Source organism: Varroa jacobsoni, unplaced genomic scaffold (genome assembly GCF_002532875.2).
Source record: "Varroa jacobsoni isolate VJ856 unplaced genomic scaffold, vjacob_1.0 scaffold_1443, whole genome shotgun sequence".
NCBI classification, from domain to species: Eukaryota; Metazoa; Arthropoda; class Arachnida; order Mesostigmata; family Varroidae; genus Varroa; species Varroa jacobsoni.
Genome location: NW_019214345.1, coordinates 78,856 through 103,913, shown reverse-complemented (window position 1 = coordinate 103,913; position 25,058 = coordinate 78,856). Strand labels below are relative to the sequence as shown.

Here is a 25,058-nt window from a genome sequence, read left to right as displayed (position 1 = left end):
TGCACGCGCTGTAGAACGAACGATTACGATAAGGACAATGGCAGTACGATTGTATGGATTTGATTTGAATTTTTTGCCTTCAATTTAATTGTTCACTACGGTACAATACAACATTACATAGCAGCTTGCTCGTTTCCTAAGAGCAGCAACGACAGCAGGCAGCAACCGAAGCAAAAATGGGAGATAGGAACATGAAAAAAATTCACCGACACAATTCGCTAACGGTGGCAAAAACAACAACGACAACGACAACAAGAACGACAACAGCAATAACAACAACAACAACAACAACAGCAACGATATTGACAACTTACGACAGCTACGACGAAGACGATGAGTTGAGATCTAATTAGGTTTATATAATTCGTATTTAGAAACATGAACAATAGGTATCTCGACACAAGGCTTAACTAATCGAGCTTGTCGCTTCGTTGGTTTGTTGAGACTGAGTAAGTACTCTCGAAGATAATGGATGTTTTTAAGATTAGCAGCCTTGAACTTATTGGTTTTACTAAGAGATTAAGTTAAGTACTATGTCTACTGGACCATGAGGTTGAAGGCCAACAGAGTACACATACATAGAGAGCTGTATGCGCACGCTGAAAAAATTCAGCTCTAGTACAATACGTACACACATATTGGACTTTAGAAACACACGGTAGTGCGCACGAACCCATCAGGCCACTGTCAGACGGGCAATGGCTAGCTTCAGTGCGATGCTTCATTTAATACTTGAAAATATATGTTGTGTCTATTTAAAGAAGCTTCAGTCACTGACTAATGGCACACATAGCTTGAAATCGCCAACGTATATACTACATATTGAATTATCTAAATTTCGACATTTGTTTTGCTTGTATTACTCCCTACTATATATGGGTTTTTGCCATTTTTTTTTTTAAGAGTACGTCATAGCTTGGCTGATTTGGCTGAGCCTGCCATCACATACGTTAACCATCAACGGCTGCTGCCTTCACTTTTAACTTGTTTGGTTTGATCGACATTTGAGGTTTGAGCTGTTATAATCTTCACAAATTTCTTTTACGGCAGATATATAGAATCGTGCACCTCATCTATGATGCCTGCTTGCGATTTCGTCTGGAACTATATCCAATAATAGTCGAATGGACAAAATCGACAGCAACGACTTAAGCGTAGGCAGTTATACTTGACTGAGGTTGCAATGAATAGGCACCTGCTATCCACTGGACCATATACATTTGATGGTTTAGACGAATGACGATAGGTTCAATCGCAGTACATAGACGCGATGGTTTTCAGATATACGGATCAGCGCTCATGTATGCTATATCTGATCAGTTCGTTATCTACACACCAGCTGTGTATCTGCTGTAACAGGATTGGACAGAAAATATGATAAATGCGAACTTTTCAGACTTTTAACTTTCTGGTTCATCCCACCATCCAACCGGCAAATCACAAACGCACACGATTATAAAGCAACAAAAACGATAACATTAAACTTTAGCTGCTGTTAGGTAACGTTAAGCCATAACGGACCAATAACAACTATATACATTGCATAAAAATCGAAACTTCTGCATGTTCTTGTAAGTAAATTATATTTTTTTGCGACTATGACGGGCCCACCTCCTTCCTTCGTTTCGTTCATCAACGAAACTCACTGTATGTATCATATGCACGCAGACTTTTGTTTATGCTAATTCTATAAAACGAGAGTAGATAACGTCTCTGGCTTATTCGTAAACTGAGCTCAGAATTCTGCCCCAGTTCAATGCATTAAATAGCATCAGACTGACATCGCAAACCTATCAACTAGCGACAATTCCACTTCGCTCAAGTTGATAGCGAACTTGAGTTGCAATGATTTATAGCCCAAAAGCCTGCGCAAAAATACTGACATTAAATAAAAAGTTTGATAAATTCAATCATTAGATTATCATTTAATAGCGTGCACTAATTTCTGGAAATTAGATGGAAATAAGAAAATTTAATACCTTTTCTTCGCTGTGAAATGACGATATGATCAGGGAATTAACAACAATTACCAGATGACTCGTCGTTTTCGTTCATAATTTTAAAGGAACGTCTACGCAAAGAAGCTTTCTTTGTAGTCTTACCACCGTTTATATAGAGGTGGAAGGAGATCGAAATGTGCCGAGCATAATTTCTATAGAGACGTTTATATTAGCGCGTTATAAAGGGGCACGTAGAATCGCGTTGCGATTAGACGTGATAAATGAGCCCGTCAATCAATCAATCAATCAATGAACGGAGATAACTTTGCAAAATGCAACAGATGTGCACAACAACACGTTGAACCAGACGACGTGAGGCTACTGATTTAACAATTAACGACGATTTAGGAGTCCTCGGTAATGGCGCCTGATGTAGAACGATACCGATGAGTAATCGACAAGCAAAATGGAGGTCGTACCAGTCTCGGATTTTTAGCATGTGCACTCTGTGTGGCCCCGTATAGGTCCTCGGTTAACTGTCGTCTATTTAGATTGGTTGCTGTTCCTTCAAATGAAAATCAACCGACCGGCACCAAAATCAAGTAAATTCTAACGGATGCAACAATAATGCGTCAAACAGGCCGATCGAGATGTCTGCTTTCAGTGAAAGACAATAGCAAAGTGTCGCTGAGTAAAATTTGTTGTTATGACAAATTTCAAGCTGAGCGAACAACTAGCGACGAAATGCTAGGTCAAAATGAAATCGATTCAAGATGAAGAACGGAATCGATTTCAAACATTAATTAATCTCAATTGCGAATACTTGTTGTTTATGAGCTGCGTATCTTTGGATAGCCAAGAAACATGAATTTGTAATCGGTTAGCCCGCTTATAGTGGCAAATACGAACCAACGCGCAAGCAGCTGAATAATTGCACAAACGGAAAAACGTCTACAGTGAATGAATCACGTAAGGAATGCATCGTATGAGCAAAGCACATAAGAGATTTACTATAGATAGGCGGGGTCTGATAATACCCCACAGTCAGAGGAAGAGGAGCCAAACACATGGAAGAGAAGGCTTGCTTCCAAATCTATTGAATAAATTGAAACGCCCCTGTTGGAATAGCAGCTGGGAGAAAAAAGTCTCTGGCTAAATGATTATTGTTGGAACCAATTGTCCGTATGAATCGATTCGCAGTAGACATGGAGGAACGGATCACGTGTCTGGGGAAGTTTGTTATAAGGTCAGCCATTATCGAGTGGACTATAATATAAATGATAAATAGAGCAAAAAGTCGGCAGAGAACTATTTGAAATGAAGTGCATTTACCAGAAGAAGAAAGAGAAAAGTCCATGGAACAGCGAGAGAGAGAGAGAGAGAGAGAGAGAGACTAGTTTTATCGGGAATGAAGCACCGACCCCTGTTCATTTAACAAATCACAATTTTTTTCTATCAAACGAAGTGAGAATTGAGTGTTCAATAGAAGTGATGATAAGGCAGTATGAAAGCGGAAATTGCGGGCCGCGCTAGCGGATGAATATGTAAGTCCTCGCTAGGACAAAGGAACGTCTTGCACGTGACCGCCAAAATTACGTACTATCATACGTGCATACGCGTGTCGCGTTATGTACCGGAAGAAAAATGGACTTACAATCCATAAACAAGCGCAAGGAACAATCGAAGGCCAAACAGTGAAACAGAGTGAGGGAAAGCGAATGTACTCAACTGAAGACGAGTGCCATAACACTCATCATCATCATCATCATCATCACCCTCCACCTCCTCCTGAGCAGCAGCGACAATAACAACACTGTTGGCGTCATTTTTTTTTTATCACCATTAACTTTGTTGTAGCCATTAATAGTAATAATTGATTAATCATCGTTCAGTGGTAGCGCTTACACTTGCAACACAGATGTAATAATTGCCTGTGACGAAAGTGGTAGCCCACCCATAAAGCACCTAACTCTATAAGCAACAAGACTATCAAGAAGCAAGACCTCCTGCCATCAGCTTGTTTCATGGTCATCAGCATACACGTCAATAAGGCCAATGTCGCCCTAACCCAAATCATCAGCATCAGTGTTGTCCTCACCGTAAGCAACATTATCATTAGTACGATAAAAACCGCAATTCTGTTTCCATGGTCGGCCTCCTTGAAGAAGAGGTAAAAATAGATAAATTAATAGAGCGGAAAGCAGTATCAATACGATGATTTGTCATAAAAAGTATAGTAACGTTAGAGTTATAGTAGCAATGTGTGGATCTATTCCAGTAATACTAGACGCGTAGTGAAAATGCTCCAGTTAAGAGGGTCGAAAATAACAGTTGCAATAAAGAAATATGAAAAGAGACCATATGTAGTTATTATGATAAACGTTGACTCATAGTACGTAATAGATAAGTAGCTGGGTGGGGTACAGCAACGTCTTTACTAAGACGTTGCTGTACCCCACCCAGGTACAGTTGTCTATAGTTGATATTCTTGTTATATCAGCTATCAGTAACACATTGCTAAGCAGGATGCTAATACGAATAGAAAATATCGACAAAAAAAAATAGCACAAATTATATATACGATAATCCATTGACGATAATAATTGACTGTGATATTGAAAAAAGCCTAAACTATGATATTTTTTTAGAAAATACGTTGCTAATCGTAGAGCTCCGATTCGAAGCAGGTTTTAGTTCAAATAAAATCAGTCAAATGTAGTTGATACTGCTATACACATACGGCAAACTAAAGTAAATAATATTGTTTTAACCATTGTTACAATATCAAATATTATAGTAAAGAAATCTCCAAAGTTTGAGCAGAGAGCCCTGGCAAAGCTTTGGATTCCCCCAACTCGTATCAATATTGTGTGCGTAAAGAGCCTTGACAGACACTTATCTATCAACTGCTAATATCATACACTTTTATCCTGGCAAGGGAAAACATTTGAAATTGATCACCAATTACATCGAGGAAGGATTGGTAAAGAAAAAGGATAAGCTCATTCCATTCGACAGATACGATCGAATTTTCAATGAGGGGGTTTGGGGCAGGAAGATCTGGCAGTAATAATCTAATGCGATTGTTTGGGAGCGGGTAGCGGTACCGGAGCAAGCTAACTCACTTGAGAAGTTTCTCGTAGCCAGCATCGTAGTGAGGATAGCTCCCTTGAGCTTCCTCCTGGCGTTGAATTTCCTCAAGCACTCGACAGTCTCCTGTCGGTGCAGGGTCGATGCCACTCTCTCCCTCTGGCAGATCCAGGGGTGTTTGAGGGCCTCGGCGGCTGTAATGCGCTTAGCCGGATTGACCGTGAGCATCGAATTGATGAGGTTCTTAGCTTCTGGTGTCACCGTGTCCCACTCGGGCGAAGGGTAATCGTACGCTCCCGCCTAAACAGAAATAACAACGACAACATAAACAATTAGCTTTCAAAGGTAGCCACACCTAGGGGCTCATAACAAGGTAGACCCGTATAGCAAACGTATACCTAATCCCAATTCTAGACGGAGGTCAAACTCTAGTGCCATAGCAGTGATGAATATGGGCGTCTCACTGCACAGAGAGACCTTAATATTGAAAAACGTTATGTCATAGCACGATTGTACTCTACCCCATGTAGTAGTACGCATTAGGTATACTTATTTGAGTTTAGGTAAGTTAATGAGTGTGTCTGGAGTTCAACCAGGTATACGATCTTTTTCTACAAGGAGCACAGAAGACATACATTTCTCTCATCGTAGAGGAACGCTGACTGCAGGCATATTAGCAAACAAACAGCGAGTAATACAACACGCAATTGATAACCAAAAAGACCAGCTGCGAAGGTAAATGCAGTACTTTCTTAATGCTTTAGTGGATACTAAGTAACAGATAGGCCTATATTAGGCCGCACAAAAATTAATTTGAAAAAAACGTGGACATAATCGAACCTTTGAACGAACACGTGATAATGTTCGGTCGTTTCAAAAGTGTTCAATGCAAGTAGAAGATGGCTATTGAGAGCGATGAGTATGGCGGTATAAGTAAAAAAGGTTGGATCACATTACTAGCAACCTCACAATATTGTATAAACATAACCATTATTATGGTAGTACCAGAATACTATGTTGAATGCGTCGTCTCGCACAGGCCCAGCCGTTTGTCCGGGTCTAAAAATATAATTAGTGCGTGTTCACTCGGCTGTATGAATTGCGATGACCCTACATAGAGCAAATTTCGAGCGCTATATTCGAGTCTGGGCCTGGAGTTATTTGACTACGCCATAGTAATGAGAGCAGAAGGGCGGATAAGACAAAAATGTATTTTACCCGCGCCGGAGCATAGCCAGCATGCTAAAGATTTAACAGAACAACACTGGCCCTTATTGTAGCGAAATTTTGGGCAGAAATCAACATTGACGCAATCGACGACGGAAACATCGGTGTCTACTGGTAACGCATTGTTTCTGACCTTATTACAATTCCATCATTTATGTTATTCTTTATGTATATTGTCTTTTTTATTGTTGTTTTTTTGTGCTTTACTTTCAGTAATTAAAAAGTATTCGGTCTTTATCATCATCGACTAAACATATGTTGCTGGTTTAATGGTATGCGTCTTTCTGGTAAGATGTGTGACTGTACCTACCTTAATCTGGGCATAGAGTCGATGTTGGTCTTCATCCCAGAAAGGCGGGTACCCGACCAACAGAATATAGAGAATCACACCACAGGCCCAAATATCAACAGGCTTCCCATAGGGGTCCTTCTTGAGTACTTCAGGTGAAAGATAGCCCGGCGTACCGGCAAAACCGTACCAGGCCTGCTGTTCACCTTGCACCTCTATCGCGAGACCAAAGTCGGCAAGTTTCACAGCAGCGCCCTTGGCTACGTATGGATGAAATTCAACACACAGGCAGGTTAAAGACACCGGAAAGGACACAGCAAAGAGAAGAAGTTACAATAATGACGATCGCTATATACGATGACAGGTGCAACAGCCTAACACATCCTCGTTATTAATTGGTACGCAGTAACCAAGCGTTTAAATTCATATGCATTTAGAAATACTCTATGGCGAGAAGAGACCAATATATGTATTATGTTGATATTGATTTTACAATAAAATAATCAAGGGATCAAAAGTTGGTGACTTCAAGTAGCATTTGAAGTGAGAAGGCCTGACTCAATCGAGTCTTCGAAGGAAGATTTAATAAAATGTCTAAATGTGCAATAGTTTTTATTAAAGCGCCATATATATAGATGGTCGCAAACAATAAGGCGGAACAGCCGATGATCACCATAATCATTGCTTGTTGAGAATCGTAACGGGGGGCACGTCATCTGCGCTGTGCAGTAAGGCCACGCCACGCCATGGCTTGCCTAAATTCTGGCATGCAATAAGTAATTGGTAGAACAAATATAATTATCGTAGTAGCCACTAAATTCAATCTGGTTGTTTGCCGCATAATCTGATTTGGACAAGGCCTTCTGCTACGACTCGCTCCCTTTTAACAGCTTAGCTAAAAAGTTCATCTCATTTAACTTTGTTTGTACCAGCAGCAAAGGGAAGACGAGAGCCCCCGCTGTGCCGCACGACAAGGCCCGAGGAGCAATAATGCTTTACAACTGTGTTTTCCTGATCGTTCTTGTAGTCAGTAGATTTGTGCTGGTTCTCGATTTCTTCAGTGTGCATTCTTTCGACGTATTTTTTTTTAATTTCTCTGCCATTATTCGACCTGAAGAGTCGGGCCTGAACTTTATTTTTCTTCAACTAAAGGACATCTCTAAGCATAGGAAACAGTGACATCGATGCTAGTAAAACCGTTGTAGAATTAAACAGTGGTGGAGATCTGTCTGTGAATTAGCTTTTGCAAGTGTCTACTGCTTAATAGGATCGTTGTTATTGGATTACGTGAACATGACTCAGCACTAACCTTTGCTGGCAAGGAGGAGATTTTCTGGTTTGAGATCTCTGTGGACAACGTTATTTTGGTGGCAATGGTTGACACTTTCCAGAATCTGCTGTATGCAGTGGGAAGCATCGGCCTCACTGTAGTACTCTCGCGCCACTATGTCCTCAAATAGCTCTCCCCCGGTCACCAGGTCGAAGATAAGGTAGTGGTACCTGCAAATGGGCCAAACGGACCGGGCAGAAACAACAGTACAATAAGTGGGCGAAAATGACACATATTGAGTGTAATGCTTTGTATTGTTTAGCATTATCAGCTTCTAACCAATATAGTGCTATACTTGTGGGCTCTAGCCAATGGTCAGTTATGGTTTAGACGAGTTGATCTATGGGCTTCATGCACGAAAACATGTATTCATTTGAAAAGAATACAGCGCTACTAAACGTCATTCGCTTGTTAACGTATAGTTAGCAACGATCAATATAACTTTCTTACTCTATAGATGCTGTATTAGGTCATAATGTCACCTTCGTCATACACGTATGAAATATGTAGGAACGATATCTGGAAAACTTCTAACAACGGTGCTCGTATTACATTCCGTCTCGTCTAACCCGAGCCCATGGACCCGTTCTTGTCCCGATACTTGCTTTCCCAGGCGTATAGATACTATACAACCGATCGCACGAGATCCTACAGCTCCCCTGAGAGAGACGCCAACTCGAATGAACAGTTACCGAGGGGAATGGCTGCGAGGCGCCTGGTCTGTTGGAGCCCGATGGTGCCGGTGACCGTGTTTATAAGAGCAGCAACTTTGCAGAACCGTAGTGCCTGTGCGGCCTTGCATTTCTTCCGCCATTGGCCTGCCACTACTCTTTGATGCCTCCGGTGCCATCGCATTTCTTCACGAGCCCCTCTCCTTTTCGCCACTGTTTGGCGCGCGGTAAGAAAGGGTAACAAGAAGATATTGAAAAGTAGATGACGGCAGCGGCCTTCAAGGAAATAGACTCGGGAAGTTGACACGGTTTGGGGCCACAAGTGTGTGTACAACTGAGCGCAAGGATGTGTTACTTCTAGAGAACCTTCTTGGTGGTACTCCTGAGACTGCCTCGAGGGTAAATCTAGGCCGTCTGTTCAGTAGGCAAGACATCGTCATGTCGGATAAACATAATGCTGCTATATCCTCCGCTCTGCCTTTAGCTTTTCTAAACGATTTTTCTTCGTCCTCAACGCGTTGTCCTTAATGCGATCGGTGGTGAAGCCATGCTTGGTAACGAGCAGATATCAACCAGTGCTCCCCTTAGGCTTGCACTCTTTGAGGTTGTCGTTGAACATGCTACTAAGAACATGATTTCGGATCCAACTGCGCCACTCATGATACAACATTTCGCGCTTCCTGCTCGTATGTTAAGACTATAAGACAAGCATCCAAATAGAGTTCTAAAGGCGTCATATAAGGTATTGAATGCTATTTGGTTTTAAATTGCGGATCCGGTATTACGCAAACAACTGGATGTGTTAGTGTACCTCTACTGACGATCGAGCAGGTTTTTATGGTGATTCGGTGACAAACACATTAACATATAGAAATCGTCAGACGTTCGATTTTAACTTCATCAGATCAGAATAATTAATGATAGCTATACATGTAGTCCGCGGGCCTTTTGGCAGTAACATAAGTAGAAGTTCTGTTTAAGAAGATGATTTGGTTCGTTCTCTTGGTTTATATAAGCTAAACAGATCTCCAAAAATAAACACGCACATCAAAAATTGGTGCAAAATTTGGAACACGTTTTAATTTATACCTTAAGTATCTGGCAAAATAGGCCTACTCTTATTTTTGTACAATATAAGCAATAGATCAAATGCGTAATGAGAGTTGTCGAACAACATGACGCTAATATAAGTTTACTGGGTGAGCGCGCGTAGACAAAAAATAAAAGTTGGAATTATCTGTTATATTCGCTAACGAATGTGTTAGAAAATAGCAGAGGAACGTTGGCGAGTAAGGAGGTGAATATAGATCGCGTAACCCTTTTGTATGCGTACGGTAGGAATATAAACACAGAATATATGTTTTCTTATTTACCCCTCTTCCTGTATACTGTCGTGTAACCGGACGATGTTTGGGTGGTTTAGTTTGCGGCATATCCGCGCCTCTCGTTCGAGCTTTTGAAAATCCCGCGCTGACAGTTTCTTGGTATTGATGATTTTTGCCGCGAACTCGAGACCGGTTGACTTTTGAACACATCGTCTCACTATTGAAAACGCTCCCCTGAAAACGAATACAAAATAAATAGAGACAAAGAGATGTTAGTAACCTTAATAGTAACGACGCGTAATCTATGTGATTAGGCGAAGCGGTTGATATAACGGCAGAACGTTATTGCCTACCAATGACATATCAACAACAACTGTTCATCAACAAACGCTACAGAATTGAGTAAATATCAATGGCATTAGTCATGATAGAGGCGTGCGCCCAACGATATTGATTTTTTACCCATATAGATCTGTCTCCTCTTGGTTCGACTGGGCGGTCGTTCACTCTGAAGTCTGTGTAGATCGAAAACGGACCTTACTACCAGACGGAGAGATAGTATTGTTACCATTAGTAATAATTCGTTCTACAGATCAGCTTTGGTCCTAAAGTGTCATCACCAATACTGCTGATCTCGTCTGCCTTTCAGTATTCGGAGCGACGGGTTCAGCTGCCTCGCTGAAAGCTTCCTATTTAAAACTCCGTCCCTGATCGTTTGCTCTGCTTGCTTTAATGGCTACTCCGATATCGTCTCAACTAACGATAAGGTTGTATAATCCGCTGATAGGCGGCCCGTCACTCACTTGCCTGAAAAACTTAACGAGTACATCAATCAAGGCAAATGGGCACCCTTGCAAACGATGGCTATGCTATCCGCAGAACGATCTAGAATATCCTTCAAAGTAAGCCAACGGAGTCTGGCTAACGTACATGTCATGAATACAAAGCTCATGGCAAAAAGAAGATAAACGATTTGAAGCGAATCCAAAAAGATTGAAAGTGGTTTGAGGAGACGAACTTCATGTAGAGGTATCAAGCTGTGTTAGAGCTTGTGAAAATACCCCTACTTCAGGAGAAAATATCTGTTAGTATATCTTAGTAAGAATTCCTTTAGCAATAATTATGAGAATCATTTTTCATCCATAGTCCTACATAGCGACTGGCCTAATCAGTGATAAGGTGCGTGAAACTAATCGCTGCTATCTAAAATCTGTCCGAGACATGCACGGTTAGCTGACTCGCCCATAGCCAGTTAACCCTACAAGGCGACCTAGTTTCGTGCTCCTGCAATGATACTGTCGACCTATCTCAGAATTTAACAGCCGGTATCAATGTTGCGAGCAACACTGTTTACGAACAGCAACACACTGCGATCAACAACGACGATTATTTGAAGTTGGCATGACAGTTATTCATAGTTGACTGCTATCTTTCCCATTATGTTTGTTAATATTGTCGATATGGAATAGACGTATGAAAGAATATTTGTTAACAATTTTATTCGGCAAATCTTCCATCGTGGACCTTCCTTTAACTTCATATTTATCAGGAGCACCATAGCCCTTACACCTCACTCATATTGTGCAATACAAACGTATATATAATAGAAACTTTGTCAGAAGCTCCTGATTCAAATCGGTTTATTTATGCAGACGTTTCGTGTCTCTTGCTCCATAGGAATTGGATAAAATGCCCGATAACATGTGGTGATCACAATAATTAAACGTGGAGTGCTCTTCCCTTCATGTCAAAGACAAAGTACGGAGAACAGATCGTTCACGTAGCCGCGTTCGATGATGCATGATAAGCCATTTGTATAGGATACCTGTTTGCATACCATATATTTTTTTGATCGCTCAATGTTTTTCAAGTACCTGAACAGACAGTTCGCATTGTATAGAAACTGAAAACGACACGTGCAACAGATACGTAACAAAAAAAGGCTGACTTAGTTCTGTTGGCAAATGTTGGCCTAATTTGGTGATGGCAAGTGTGTGATGACCTTAAAGGTTCTTTATCAGCGGTGACTCCCACATCATCAGCAGTAGCAACAACCAAAAGGCGCACGTGTTGAAGTAATCATTCGGTGATAATGCAGCTGACGTGTTCCTTGTGGTGAAGTAAATGACAAGTATGGGTACCTCTAATTATTTCTATTTCTGTGATAAATCATGAAAGCTTCTTATTGAAATTCTGTTTTCTATAGGTTTTTTTCCTTCCTATATATTAGCAACATATGAAGTTATTACTGCTTTTCTTTAATTAAAACAAGTTTTTATTTAGATCACCGAAGATAGCATACACCGATGTTAGCACAGACGATAACTAGAAATCACTGGAAAGTTGTATCTCTGTTTTGTAAAGCATTTGTTTTTCTTAGTGAGAGCACAATAACTGGCGTATTTCGTTTTTCTGCAAATGTTTGGTCATTACCTCCGACCTCGTGGTATCTTTCCTATACGGGATGAATATTTAAAAAGGAAGTTAAATTATGATGTCGAACGTCGTAAATACACAAATGCTTCGAAGCGGGACGCTTGGTAATCGCAAGCAATAGACGCTTCGTGTATTGCGGTTTTGCTTGCATACCTTTTCTTTGCTTTTTTCTGTATTTTTACGCGTAACAAAATTCTATGAAAGTACGAAAGCTGGATTACGCGGATAGCCCTAACTGTTGCGTATAATTAAATGTTACATTATTATTTGCATATAAAAGTAAACATATTTTGAATGACCCGCACGTACAAGCGTCCAAGCAATAGTAGCGGATGTATAACAAGGGATATTTTTTATTCCTCTAAATATTTATATTACATTTTTTTAGAAGGGAAAAATGTCTTTTATATATTTCGTGGTGAAAGCTTAGAACAGTTGAAATACACGCACCCGTTATGCAGAATAGGGTCAATATTATAACGAGACTAAATAATAATAATGTAATATAATAAGTTGATCTTCTTTGGTTATGCGTTCTACTGTGATTTTCAGTTTTTATGTGATTAACCTTTTTCTCGTCATTACAGACAATAACTTCAAGCAAGCAACGATTAGGCTAAGCAGAGGCGCTCAAACAATTAATTATTTGCTAAATAATTAACTATTTAAGCGTCCCTGCCTAGCCTTGTAACAACCGCCCAGAATAAAATATGTCTGCATAATCTGTATCTGTTCAGTAGTATTTCATATCTTTTGTACCATCTATATGAGTGTATGTGTGTGAACATTGGTACCTCCGTTAGGCCATAGACATCGCCCCACATAAGGGGCGTATTCTGAGGAAGAAATTAATTTGAGAGGCCGGCGAAGGGCCCATTTGCCTAGAATTGCCTCCACCATCGCCGCCATCGTCATCATAGCCATATCCAAGTTGGCAATAAAGGACACCTCAACTGTCCTACTTTTTAGGCTACTCGTTGGCGTTACCAGGATCGATGAGCCTTCTAAGCACGCCGACGTTGCCGAACGATTCGGCACGGTTTTCCAGATTTTTCTTATTAGATCTTCTTAACAATGCATCGGTGAGAAAAACTTCGTATACAGCGTTTGACTTAGCTTAGCTCGGAGTCCGCTATTGCTTGACGCTGTCTCACCTTATGCCCCCTGCTCTCTCTCTTAGAAACATTCCGTGATAGACAATTCTTTTTTGCTCTTTCACTTTACCACGCAGCAAATATTATTTTATACACAGCAACAGTAGAATTTGAGCCCAGCTAGCTATATTATCGTTACGCGTATCTGACTGCTGGCGACTCGTTGACCTACTTTACAGGTAGAGGTCACAGACTTGCAGAATTACACTTACATTGACTTTTCTATTTCGTTCGCTTTCTTTTTATCGGCGCATTCCCTCCAATTCTTTTGGGATTTAAATGAGTTCTGGCCTCAACAACAGCCGCATCAGCGATGACTAGCGAAGCAATCAGTAACACGTGAGCGTCCGTGTTAGTCAGCGCACCATCTGACTATATGCCATCTGAGTATATATGACAGAATGCGACCGCCACCGGTATCATTAGGGCCGCCACCAGCACGATGACCGTGGCAACTAGCAACAGCTTTATTTTCGCGGCGCTTCCATGATCGCTCGCCTTCAACGCAACTGTCTGTTGGAGTACCGACTTCCGAGCCGTCGACCGCTCTAACCGAATATAGTGCATCTACCTAAGGATCACCAATGCTCCTTTTTTCACTATGTTACCTAGACCTGCTCAAGTAGCAGATACCACTATCTCATGAGGGACGAATAGAAAGGGCGAAAAAGAGAAGGTGAAAAGGGCTAGCATGTTTCTTCTCCTAGTAATGTTTGAGATTTGCGTGTATTCGATTTCTATGAATGGGACAAACTTCAAGAGGGAAGAGTCTTTAGGTCCTGCAATACACAATGACAACGTCGCCTTGTATACGTGATCGACTGTGGATAGTTCCGCAGTGGATTCATCAGAAACAATGGGAGCAAGCACGCTTTATTTAACCTTCCTGTCTATCCGGCGCCAGCGCACCAATCTAGGATATCCTGTTATATATATACGCATACAATACAACCCGTGTTGTGTCCACTTGACTCACTTGTAATGGTAGCCCGCGCCGGCCTCGATGCGTTTCCGTTACCCTATGTCTGTTGGTACATTTCTGATGGTTCTACAGTTATCATAACTTCTACTTTTCAAGTGTTTCTGCTGCCGCGGTGACTGCCGCTGGCTAGCACAGAACCATTTCGATAAAGGCAGCGGCAGTAAAGCTGGGTCAAAGGACGCCCCAGTATGTGTGGTGTGGGGTAGCCAAGGGTGTAAAAAGGGGATCAAGGATACTCCCCAAGCTCGGGAGAGAAAGATAACTTAAAAGAGAAGAAAAAACATAGCTAAATCGTTTTCCGACGATGACGTATTAAACAGGCAGTAAAGCAACCGTGCGCAAATTTCGCGATAGGGGAACAAACGGAACTGCTGGAAGCTCGATAGGAACCCGACAAGAGTCTAACTTTGTCTGCCCCGTAGTTCATGCAAGAACGGGTTGCGGCGGCCCCCCTGTTGTGTTTCCCTTCTACGGCCCTAACCCTTTACCTTATCCCTAATAGTCCTTCACTCTTCTTATCCTTTTGCGTCTCTTTGTTACTATGTCGGAATCCTCTAGCCTTCGAAAAAGTCGGTACACGTAAGAGGGCGACTGAGCTTTGTGCCGTGATTGAATGGCTTATTTTTTTTTTTGTTCGTCACTCTCCTCTGGCTTTGACCGATTGAAAGCTCGACGTGTGCCAGTACTGTATCGTTAGTACATACCTGACGCCGCACGTCGGGCATGCCGTCTTCCGCTTGTGCTCCTCTTCCACGCTAGTCTAAGTTGATGAGAGAACTACGGTAGCTGTGGATAGCCGGGTAGGTAGTGGGAAGGGAAATGTGGTGCAGTGGCTAACAGCGAAAGAGAGAGAGAAATAGAACAAGCTACGGACCTTCAGTGGGGCGGAAAATTTGACACAACGCAGCCACCACTTGATTGCAACAGTGGTGGTGAGATGGGACCCATGGCCCCTTGTGGGAACGACGGGCAACGGAATCACAAGGACGACGATGACTGTGACGGCGACAACAATTACAAGGACAGCAAGACCTTTTTTCGTTTCCCCACCCGTCCTGCCTTTGCCTGTGCAGACAGATGCGCATAACGATAACTTGGCAATGTTTGTCCGCCTTCCCAGCAGCTCTATGAAGAGCCGATGTTCTATGTTACTGTTGTCGCCGTCCCATGACTTCATGGTAGGGAGCAGAGAAACTGAAGGGACAATCGAGCGACCACTTCCAAATTGCCCGCAGTCAGCCAGCCTTAATTCTGTCTGACGGCAATTTTAGTACCCCACCGTTACTTGCACCATTTCTACAACCTTCTTTGCCTCCTTTTCCGCTTCGTTCCAAAGCTGATCTTCGTTAACCAACCAATCCCTCTTCCTATGACATCGTGCTACTAGGTTACACTAGACGAAGTTGTGACGATAGAGGTGGTGGTCACTGCGGCTATTTTCGGCTTCGACGACAACCAACGCAACGCCCTATGACTACAAAGCTTCTATCGCTCTGTGCGTTGTTTCTGCAAGCTGGTCAGGCTAAATTTGTTGTCTGCAAGTGCAAGCGGACAATCAGTGCGCGTCTGAGTCCTGACAAGCCATTGCAGCCTAATAATCCAACCCTTCTAAACTCGCTTAGCAATTTCTCCTGTTAACCAACAACGACAACAGACAATTTACTTCCGGGCTTGCGGACTTGTTTATGTCAGAACATTGTTATCTCTGTTTTCCGCCATAGCCGCTCCCCCTTCTTTGTAGGCTAGTGCTAATCCTTGTATTCTCAAAAAAAACACATTGCTTCGCTACCTTAGATATCACGCTGCAACACACCGTCATCGGACGCTCGACGCAGTGCTTAGTGCTTATGGCCGTCGTACAACGTAAATGATGTATGATGATTGATATTCCCCGAGACGTTCTTGTCGCGGTGGGCCCGGAATGAATCCGGGATGAAAAAGGTGAGACTAAAAATACAATAACTTGTTCTTAACATATAATTTTCTCGAATATATATATATATATATTTCGCCTGGTTTATGTTTATATACTTACTTATATCTTAGTACTTAAAGATATTATAAATCTATGGAACATTTATTGCGTAGATGCATGAACGTGTTTAACTAGTAAGGCCTTAGAGGTTGCAGGTTAATAGATCGACTAAGGTTATATTTGCCGGCATGAGTTCTAGAAAGAATAACGTAACAACATTTATAAAATCAGCTCTCGTTGAGCTATGATCCTCTTGAGTTTCGTAAATGAGATGATGAAACTCGTGCACTGCAGATTTTTTAATGACATGATGATTCCTTTCGTCTGATTGTTCCCACCTGCCATCGCTCTCAACCTAGGCTAAATCCAAATCTGGCATAAAATACGCAGGAAATTATCAGTTTGTTTCAACTATGAATCGTCTACATTTCGACTATCCGCAACAGGCGAATTTCTATACGAACTATTTTGAACAGAAGCTAGAATGGATCTAGTGGTCTATTTAAACTATAACCAATGCTGCATTTAATGGCGTTTATTATTTATCAAAATGTTACACAAGGATGTTTCCTGCAAAGCACGCAGAACGATACGCAAAAAGGATAGCTAACTTAACTAATGGGAGATAGAACTTAAAGCAACCATACAACAAGGTTTTAGCAGATCTAATAAAAGATGCTTCTGAAAATAAAACCGCTTATCATTTCCATAAATTTTGGTATTTGTCAGTTATTGATCTCTACAGGAGTAAGCTCCACGATCAGGATGCTACAATAGTCCTTATTTCATATCAACTCGTATCCTTTACAGCGTTCATATTTAGTAGTGAGTAAATAATTATTGATTCGTGATAGACTGCTGTTGTTGCCTGGGTTTCAGGTACACATAGTAGTGTTAAATCTAGAAAGAATATATAGTGCAAGAAGGTTACAGAAGTAACGCTCAAACGGAAATAACAATGATCACATGCAATTTTATAATCTGTTTCATGAAAAACGCGACGATTGTATGTCCAATCACGCAATAGGCCATAAGAAAAACTACGGCAACCAGTCTTAAATTCTTAATGAGAGGTACCAGCGGAAGGGTGTTCATTGAGACACTAGTTGAAATAATGCCAGTGAAAACACCGTTTGTCTATACAACTATACAAAGTGCGCTTTTGAAGATTATGCAAAATGACGTGCACATTTAATCCAGCAACGGTTGGACCCAAGCGAGCTACCGGATCTATTCATCCCTCTTCATTTAGCTGTGACTATCCTTCTACATTCAGCTGCGCCGTATTAAAGGTCTCTACCGTGTGCAATAAAGCTAAATGCAATTATTTATATGACCATCAAAACTAGTTCTATTGTAAGCGTGGCCTATTTACGCAAACAGCCTTATTTGTTGTGACTTCATTTCCGTACCGCTCATTTGAAAACAACCCAGTCACCATCACGGCAAGAAGCCTCATATACGCTCCAAGCAAAGCCATTCATAACGATTGAAAGGATAGATTCTATCTGAATATCTCGAAGTGATACTCAGATTAGCGAGGCCACGCTTCCGTCTCCCACCATCATCCACCTTCTGAAAACGTCTTTCTCTTAAAACCAGCAAAATGCTTCTTCACCCCTTAGAAGAACGTTATGCTTAGGAAGAAGTCGCAACCATGCTAGAAGTTCTTCTTCGTATCGTCGCATGTTCCAACCCCCATAGACACTCGACAAGAGAGAAAGATATACTACTGTCAGCGTAGTGAGTGGTGCCTAACCTTAAAGACGAAGCTGGTTTCAGCGTGCGCTGTGTTCTTCGTGCTCACGAAATGTGTTGGTAACGAAACGAGCCTTGAGCAGGCTTTGAAAAAAAAAAAGGTAAAAAAATAGCCTGCATGTCCGCCTAGTTAACACTGCCAGCCTCGTCCCGTTCTGTTGTTCAGACGGACTAACCGATTCCCCTTATCTTACTGTCCTATATACCTTCCTCAATGCCTTTTAGGGAATACCTTCAATACGCAGTTACTTTTATTCTTTTCGTAGTATTCTTGTCTACTGACCATTCTGCACTTCGCAAGGTAAACCAACGTATCAGGATAATCAAAGAAACGGGGAACGCCAAAAAAAAGGAGCTGACGCCCGCCAACGGCAGGTCGGAGAAAGCACCCTCTGCCCCGCACCCCGTCGACGAATGCTCTTCTGTCCGCCGTTTCCTTCCTGCCCGAAGGTCTTTCATGGACCCCACCACCGAGTCCTCTAGATATTAGGCGCTTTCAACAAAGAAGGAAAGGGCAAGCAGTTGTCGTTTCCCACACTGTCGGCAGTGAGTACGATTAACAATCTAACTGGAATTTGACATTTACTGATCATCAGTGCTATTCCCCGCTGTAGCGTGAATGAGGTAGACCAGGATGCACTGCATAATACATGGCACGGCATGATCACAGGTCACGGTCTGTCCTCAAGGCACTGTTTGCTGATCAAACTTGTACCAAATATTGCTGTCATAGTGGCATTCGCGTGGGTTGCATTGCCTCCCGTTGTACCTCTATTCCTATAGATCGTACTATTGTAGTTGGAGATTGGTTAAATACCTCCATAGGTCGCCATCCGTGGACGACGAACGTCGAACGCCGTCCAAAGTCAGACGAGCAATAGAACATATAAACAGAGATACTTGGGTGTGTTATAAGGGGAAAAGATTGGGCATAAATCGGCGGATGAAACAGGAGAATAGAACACCTGTTGCGCACTGAGCAATGCGAGAACGCTGCAGCAGTCGTTCGAACAGCAGTGCCAGCTGGCCAGCGTCCGTCTTCATAAATGTAGAGGAAAGACAGCGGAGGAAAGGGAGACCGCTCGGAAGAAGGGGAGGAGAACGAGCGACTACTAATGGACGAGGAAGAAATGAGGGCATTCCATAAGCGGAAGCGGTAGAGCAACGGTGACGCCGCCGATTTAAGGTAACGTCTAGCCAGAACCTTACCAGACTTTTGTTGCTATTTACCTTCTGGCCACGTACGATGCTCTGAAGCCCCTGCGACTTATACGCTGCTACCTTTCCTCAGCCAGTCAACCAACCCCATCGTCCTTGTTTTCCGCTTTCCGCCGCTGCTGTGGGTTCAATGTACACGTGTACATTAGGACACAGTGCTAGGACAACTATTAATACGTTGCCAGGTGCAGCAGCGGTACTAAAAACAGTAGAACATTTAGACATATAGGACAGTAAGAGCATTTCTGCTATTATACGATGAATAAAAGCACTTATGCAATCTGATAAATGCTATCCAAGTGCTACTGCAAGCAACGGAGATATTGCAGTACAAGGCTCCGTAGAGCTGTTGCGCTGTACTTCGAATGTTGCGGATCGATACCATCAACCAATCGATGTCTGAATCAGCTTGAATTAGTTAGCCACTTATAACTCTTGTCACTGTACCTAAAGTTTTTGGTTCGTTAGAGCTAAGGGTATTTGCATATTAGACAGTTCAATAACGAATGGAACATCTATTTTTTTATGTCATATCAACACGTACCATCGTTTCATCAGGAATAATACGATGATAGGTTCGGCCATAAACAATATGGGAGCTTTCGAGACACGAGTGAAACCACTCATGAGAAAAAGCTATGATTATTGAAATGTCGTCGCAGCATTTGCTGCTGCGTATCGTTCGCCTGCCTTAGATGACGAGAACGTTGCCAGTATACAGATAATTTTGCTGCATGTACTGCATTTACTTAGACGTTGTTATTGGCGTTGACAATGATGTTGGCGCTGGCTGAGGATCCTGTTCAGTGTTTGCATCTTCCGCAACGCAGCGTTGAATGCATTATCGTCTACCGGCCTATGGACTGAGAGCCCGGTCGTAGCCTGCGGGGCTGTTTGCTTCGATGTCACATTCGGCAACAAATAGATAAATAGTTAGACGGTGCTGTTGTTGCTACGGGCGGGGATCGGGGGGTCGGTTCCGTCCTTTCTTGCATATATAATTACAATGGGACAAATTTGGGGGCTGATATAGGATCTCTCGGATCGTAAGTCCGTATGCGTTTGTCCCTGTAAGCTTTTGTCGTAGCCCGCCACTGCTACTGTCGACTCCTCTCTGATTTTATGGAACTACTACGTAATAAGAGGCTGCACCCTTTATTCGCTCTAATCTTCAATAAGACGCTCGCACGCTGTACCGCTCTACCTACGGCAAAAAATGCATTAAGAGCGAACTACTAGCTTTTGGAGTGATGCTTCATATGATGAATAAACGACAGCCGCGGCAGCACAAGCACCTGCAATAACAGACGTCAGACATGAGCGCTTAATCAGCCTACAGAGCAGTCGCCGTAACATTACAAGCGCAACGACAGTAGCAACAACGAATTAGCGACTCGGCCAGCGTCGACGACCTGCAGCGATTTGCATCCATGGTATTTAACGGCTACTGTGTAGGTTCATAGGTAAGACACGGACAAGCTCTGGCAAGAAGAACGATTGACCGGGTGCCGCAACCGCGGGAAGAATCAGCATGAGCTGTGGAAGCAGTACCATTATTAAAGCAGGAGCAGCACTGCTTCTGTAGATAAGTCCACAGCCATAAAAGAACTTTCGGTGCGATTAAGGGCTCTCGATTTCACTTGCAAGCTTCACTTGGTGCTGCTGCTGTTGCTGTGCAGCCTCCGTTTAGCCTTAACCCTAACCTGAGTGTCACTAGCGTCGCAAGTACCATACAGACTTTCGTCAAGTGAGAGCCATACGTTTAGAAGGCGCAACGGGACTACTCGGACAAAGAATTGTAGTTGTTGTTGTTGTTGTTGTACAACAATAGCCCACAGCTAGTGGGCTACAGGCAAAATGAAGGGAGGGCGTCGAAGAACGAGAGCACCGATGCCTAGTCTGATGCCGCCGCTTCAACAGATCTATTTGCCCCTCTCCTAGCTCTTTTATTTACGCATTTAGTCTTTGTGGCGTTATTGTCAGCGACTATTGTTGTGACTCTGTTGTTAATGTTATTGCTGTTATTGTCATCGCTGCTGTTTGAGCAAGACCAATAACAGCGTACCAACGAAAGGCCGACGCCCGCTCTGTGACTAACGCCAGCCAAGCTTGCGAGAACGGACCGTGAGCTAACACTGATTTTTTACTAGGCGTTGGTTTCCTATTGTCAGGTTAATAGTTTCGTCTATTATGGCAATTAAATAAGTTCACCTACACCATACATGCATAATGTGTGCACAGTCATAGCTGGCGCCCTACACTTGCAAACTGACTTCCTTGTTAGTCTGGAACGGGTATGTCCTTAGACTTGGTCAGCATTAGCATCGATAGCAGGCGCAGTAAGGAGGACAGCAGTCATGAAAACGATAGGGCTAAAAAAACCAGTAACCATCCACTCGACCAGCAAAGGCAGTAGCACTACGTAGAGCTTATTCCTTTTTTATTTTATGTCCGCTACCCGAAGCATTACTTCAAACGGCTGGCCACCAATACCAAACCGGAGCTTATTCGGTCAGCAAATGTTTTTCACACCCCTTCCTAGAACCTCAGCAATCACTGGCATGATTGAAGTCGGTCGGTGTAGTTCACTGCTCTGCAGACTCAAACTCGCATTCATAATGGCGGCGGCTACCTACTATTTCTATACAGTATTTAGAAAAGCGAGTTGGTGCTAAGCTATCCGGCGAAGTTTATTACTCAAGCAGGTGGAGCAAGAATTAGCTTCGTGATTTTACATGACAGGTTACTCGTCGTATGCTAAGAGAAGCCACCTACAGCGCCTTAGACTTCTTCAGTATGGGGCTAAACTCATGACAAGTCTGTCTTTCTCTATTCGAATCAGATCGAAGTTCAGCGCAGGTCTGCTCAGGCCATTCGATCAAGCTAAAGTGGCTGCTGAAGCAAATTAAACACTTCTGTGACCTACAATGGATCAAAAGAAATGCATCGTGCCGTAGTGGTCCTCCATTCAGACAGATCGAGGGAAAACCTCGCTGTGATTCTCAACACAGCCACCGTTAAAAGCCGGTGACAGCGAAGAATTAACAGTGGATTTTACACTAGTGTTGTCGTCTACTCAGAACTTGACAACTATAAGAGCAGCCAGAGCATAAGAAGAGAGACGCTATGGACAAGGCAGGTCGACTGGAAGACGAAATAGGCTTTGTCGCTTTGTCGGTAGGTTAGCGAAAGCGAGGAAAATGGCCAAGGACAGCTGCAAGGCAGAAAACAAAAAAGTGAAGAAAGTCAAGCCACTGCTGATGGCCTAATCTTATCATGGCTGCGAAAGTGTACCATTTTACCTTTTGCCAGCACTAAAAGCTGGGTGATTGCTTCAGCATTGCATCCATAGCAGTGAAAATGATTTGCAGATTTTCGAATTAGATATGACTACGGTCACCGCATGTTCACTACTACATACAACGATGAAGTTATTATGACGTCACTCAAACTGTAAACTGTTACCGGTGTATTGAGCCAGTCTAGTTAACTGTGCTCTAATATTTTCGTTTCTGTTATACAGCAGTAGAAGACGGTTTTTCATATTAAATACATTCCCACATGTTAGTCACCGCCGACTCAATAATCGACACTCTAATGGATTAGAACGTACCCAGTTTGAAGCTTGATTGCGTTTCAAAGTACTGTAGAGTACCCAGATGATTATCTATGCATTGTTAGAGTATTGCCGCGGGCACTGCCAACATTTCCGTTCGTTTTCTTCCTCTCTCAGTAAGTAAATGCGTGTCGTTTTCCTTAGTCGCGTTATTTCCTTTTGCGTGTTAAGGCTCTTTTGGGCATAATGCTATTATCTTGATGCTTCGGCTGCATTACAGCAAACGACTCGATGTAGTCCTATCATTAAACAAGTCGGCCTTTGTAAGGGAGAGTTCTTTTTATGGTTATTTTCATACCTAGCTATTTTTTTTCTCTCCCTTTCAATCTCTCGTTTTCTATCCTCCAATTTTTCTTAAGCCTGTATTATCCTATTTATGTGGAGCCTTGTGAGCCGCGTTTTTTACGAAGCTGTAGTCATAGGCCATAGGCTCAAACAGGCAGCTTCCGGGCTGCCAACTGCTGCACAGCACCCAGTAGATAGATGTACACCTGGATAAAACAAACACTGAGTAGCAGCGAACAACGTAAACGAGCGTGCTAACAGACGAGCATCTATAATTGTACTTTTACAATACCTTCCTTTTTTCCCTTTTCTTCTATATATTTCTCTGTCTTTTTACCAGGTATCCATATCACATTTCTCTCTCCCTCTCCCCCACCATATATATAATATCTAATACTTTGTTTTGTAACTGTATTTAAATAAGAAGGGACATTTCTATAATTTCTTAGACGTCAATCTCGACTGTCAAGTTCATTCAGTTAGTATATACATTCTTAATTACAGTGTCCGTCAAGCTATGTTCGTATAAACTTGCTTAAGTGGCGTTCAAATATGCTACCTGCAAAAATTCGAACGAAATTGAATTTTAGGCTGATATCAGGCGGAGCGTCCCAAGAATGCTAGGGCTCAAAGTGACTAAAAGTTTAAAGTCGTAAGAAGACTAACCGTTGGAACTTATGTGGACGATCCAATCGGGGATTGATATATTCCGTTCCAACATAGTTGTCAACTTCCGTATCGAAAACTAAGATGTACCCAAAATGACTCATTAAATTACCTAGATTAATTTTTGAGCCTTTTCAATTTTTACCATATTAGGGATCTTCCGGTGTGCTTCATGTATTCATTTTTCAGACTCTGCAAGAAACTGGCAATACCATAGGTCACCGATTGTGGGCAATAAGGTAAAATGACTGGTTGTGCGTCTTTTTTTGTTCAGCTTTGGCTAAACGACGCGGATGTTTTCCTCGTGCACGTCCATGAATGCACACCCGTTGCAATAAAGAGCACACTAAAGTGTGTCCCAACTTAAATGCCGCACTATATATATGTATATACGCCGCGCCATATATTATACACAGAGTAAACGTCACTCATCCCCTCTAACCGTCCTCTCTTTTCTGTTTCACGGACTCTCACGCAATTTCTCACAACTTACGCCTAGCATATTCGTTTCCTCGCATAGCACATCCACATTAAGACACTTTGCAGTCCTATTCTCTATCCGCTCTGCTGTAGGGTAGTACGATCGTGTTCGTTGTAAGCCCCCTTCTTCCGCTTGGTGTTACATTGCGCTCCGGAGGGCTGCTAGCTGCCTCTGTATTGGGTTACTGCTGTGTTGAGGCACACAGCCGCTCGCTGTTTTTGTATTACATAGTTTTTGGTGGCCTTCTTCATCATTGTATCCCCTATGACGCTGTCCATGTACACCCCTTCAACTGTCCCCCGGCTGACCCCTCGTCGTTTAAGTTTTTTCAAAACTTGCGTTCTTCTTCGTTGTCGACTGAAGGGCGAACAGTGAACAAGTGAAAAGGCAGAAAGGGCGGCCCCATTACAAACGTAAACTCCTACGCGACTAAACACGGCAAAAAGCAGGAAAAGACTCCCAGAGAAGATCAGCGGAATCAGCAAATGTAGCATTTGGCTTTTGAAAAAACTAGAACCCCACTATTTTCATTAGCACGATACAGCTCTGCCAAGCCAATGTCAACCAGTGTAAAGCCGGCCAGACCTGACAAAGAAACGGGTGAGGTGAAAATGA

General features: G+C 42.5%; 1 protein-coding gene across 4 annotated transcripts in view; it reads right to left on the bottom strand.

The window, feature by feature from the left end:
• CaMKII (Calcium/calmodulin-dependent protein kinase II) overlaps nucleotides 1-25,058 on the bottom strand; it is a 66,986-nt gene that overhangs the window by 17,906 nt on the left and 24,022 nt on the right. For all 4 annotated transcript variants that reach the window (XM_022850089.2, XM_022850085.2, XM_022850087.2 and 1 more), the window contains exons 2-5: nucleotides 9,921-10,106; nucleotides 7,856-8,046; nucleotides 6,568-6,806; nucleotides 5,066-5,330 (exon numbers count right to left, since the gene is read on the bottom strand). In XM_022850089.2, coding sequence (XP_022705824.1) covers nucleotides 5,066-5,330; nucleotides 6,568-6,806; nucleotides 7,856-8,046; nucleotides 9,921-10,106 — 881 coding nt within the window. The remainder of the gene's footprint in view (nucleotides 1-5,065; nucleotides 5,331-6,567; nucleotides 6,807-7,855; nucleotides 8,047-9,920; nucleotides 10,107-25,058) is intronic.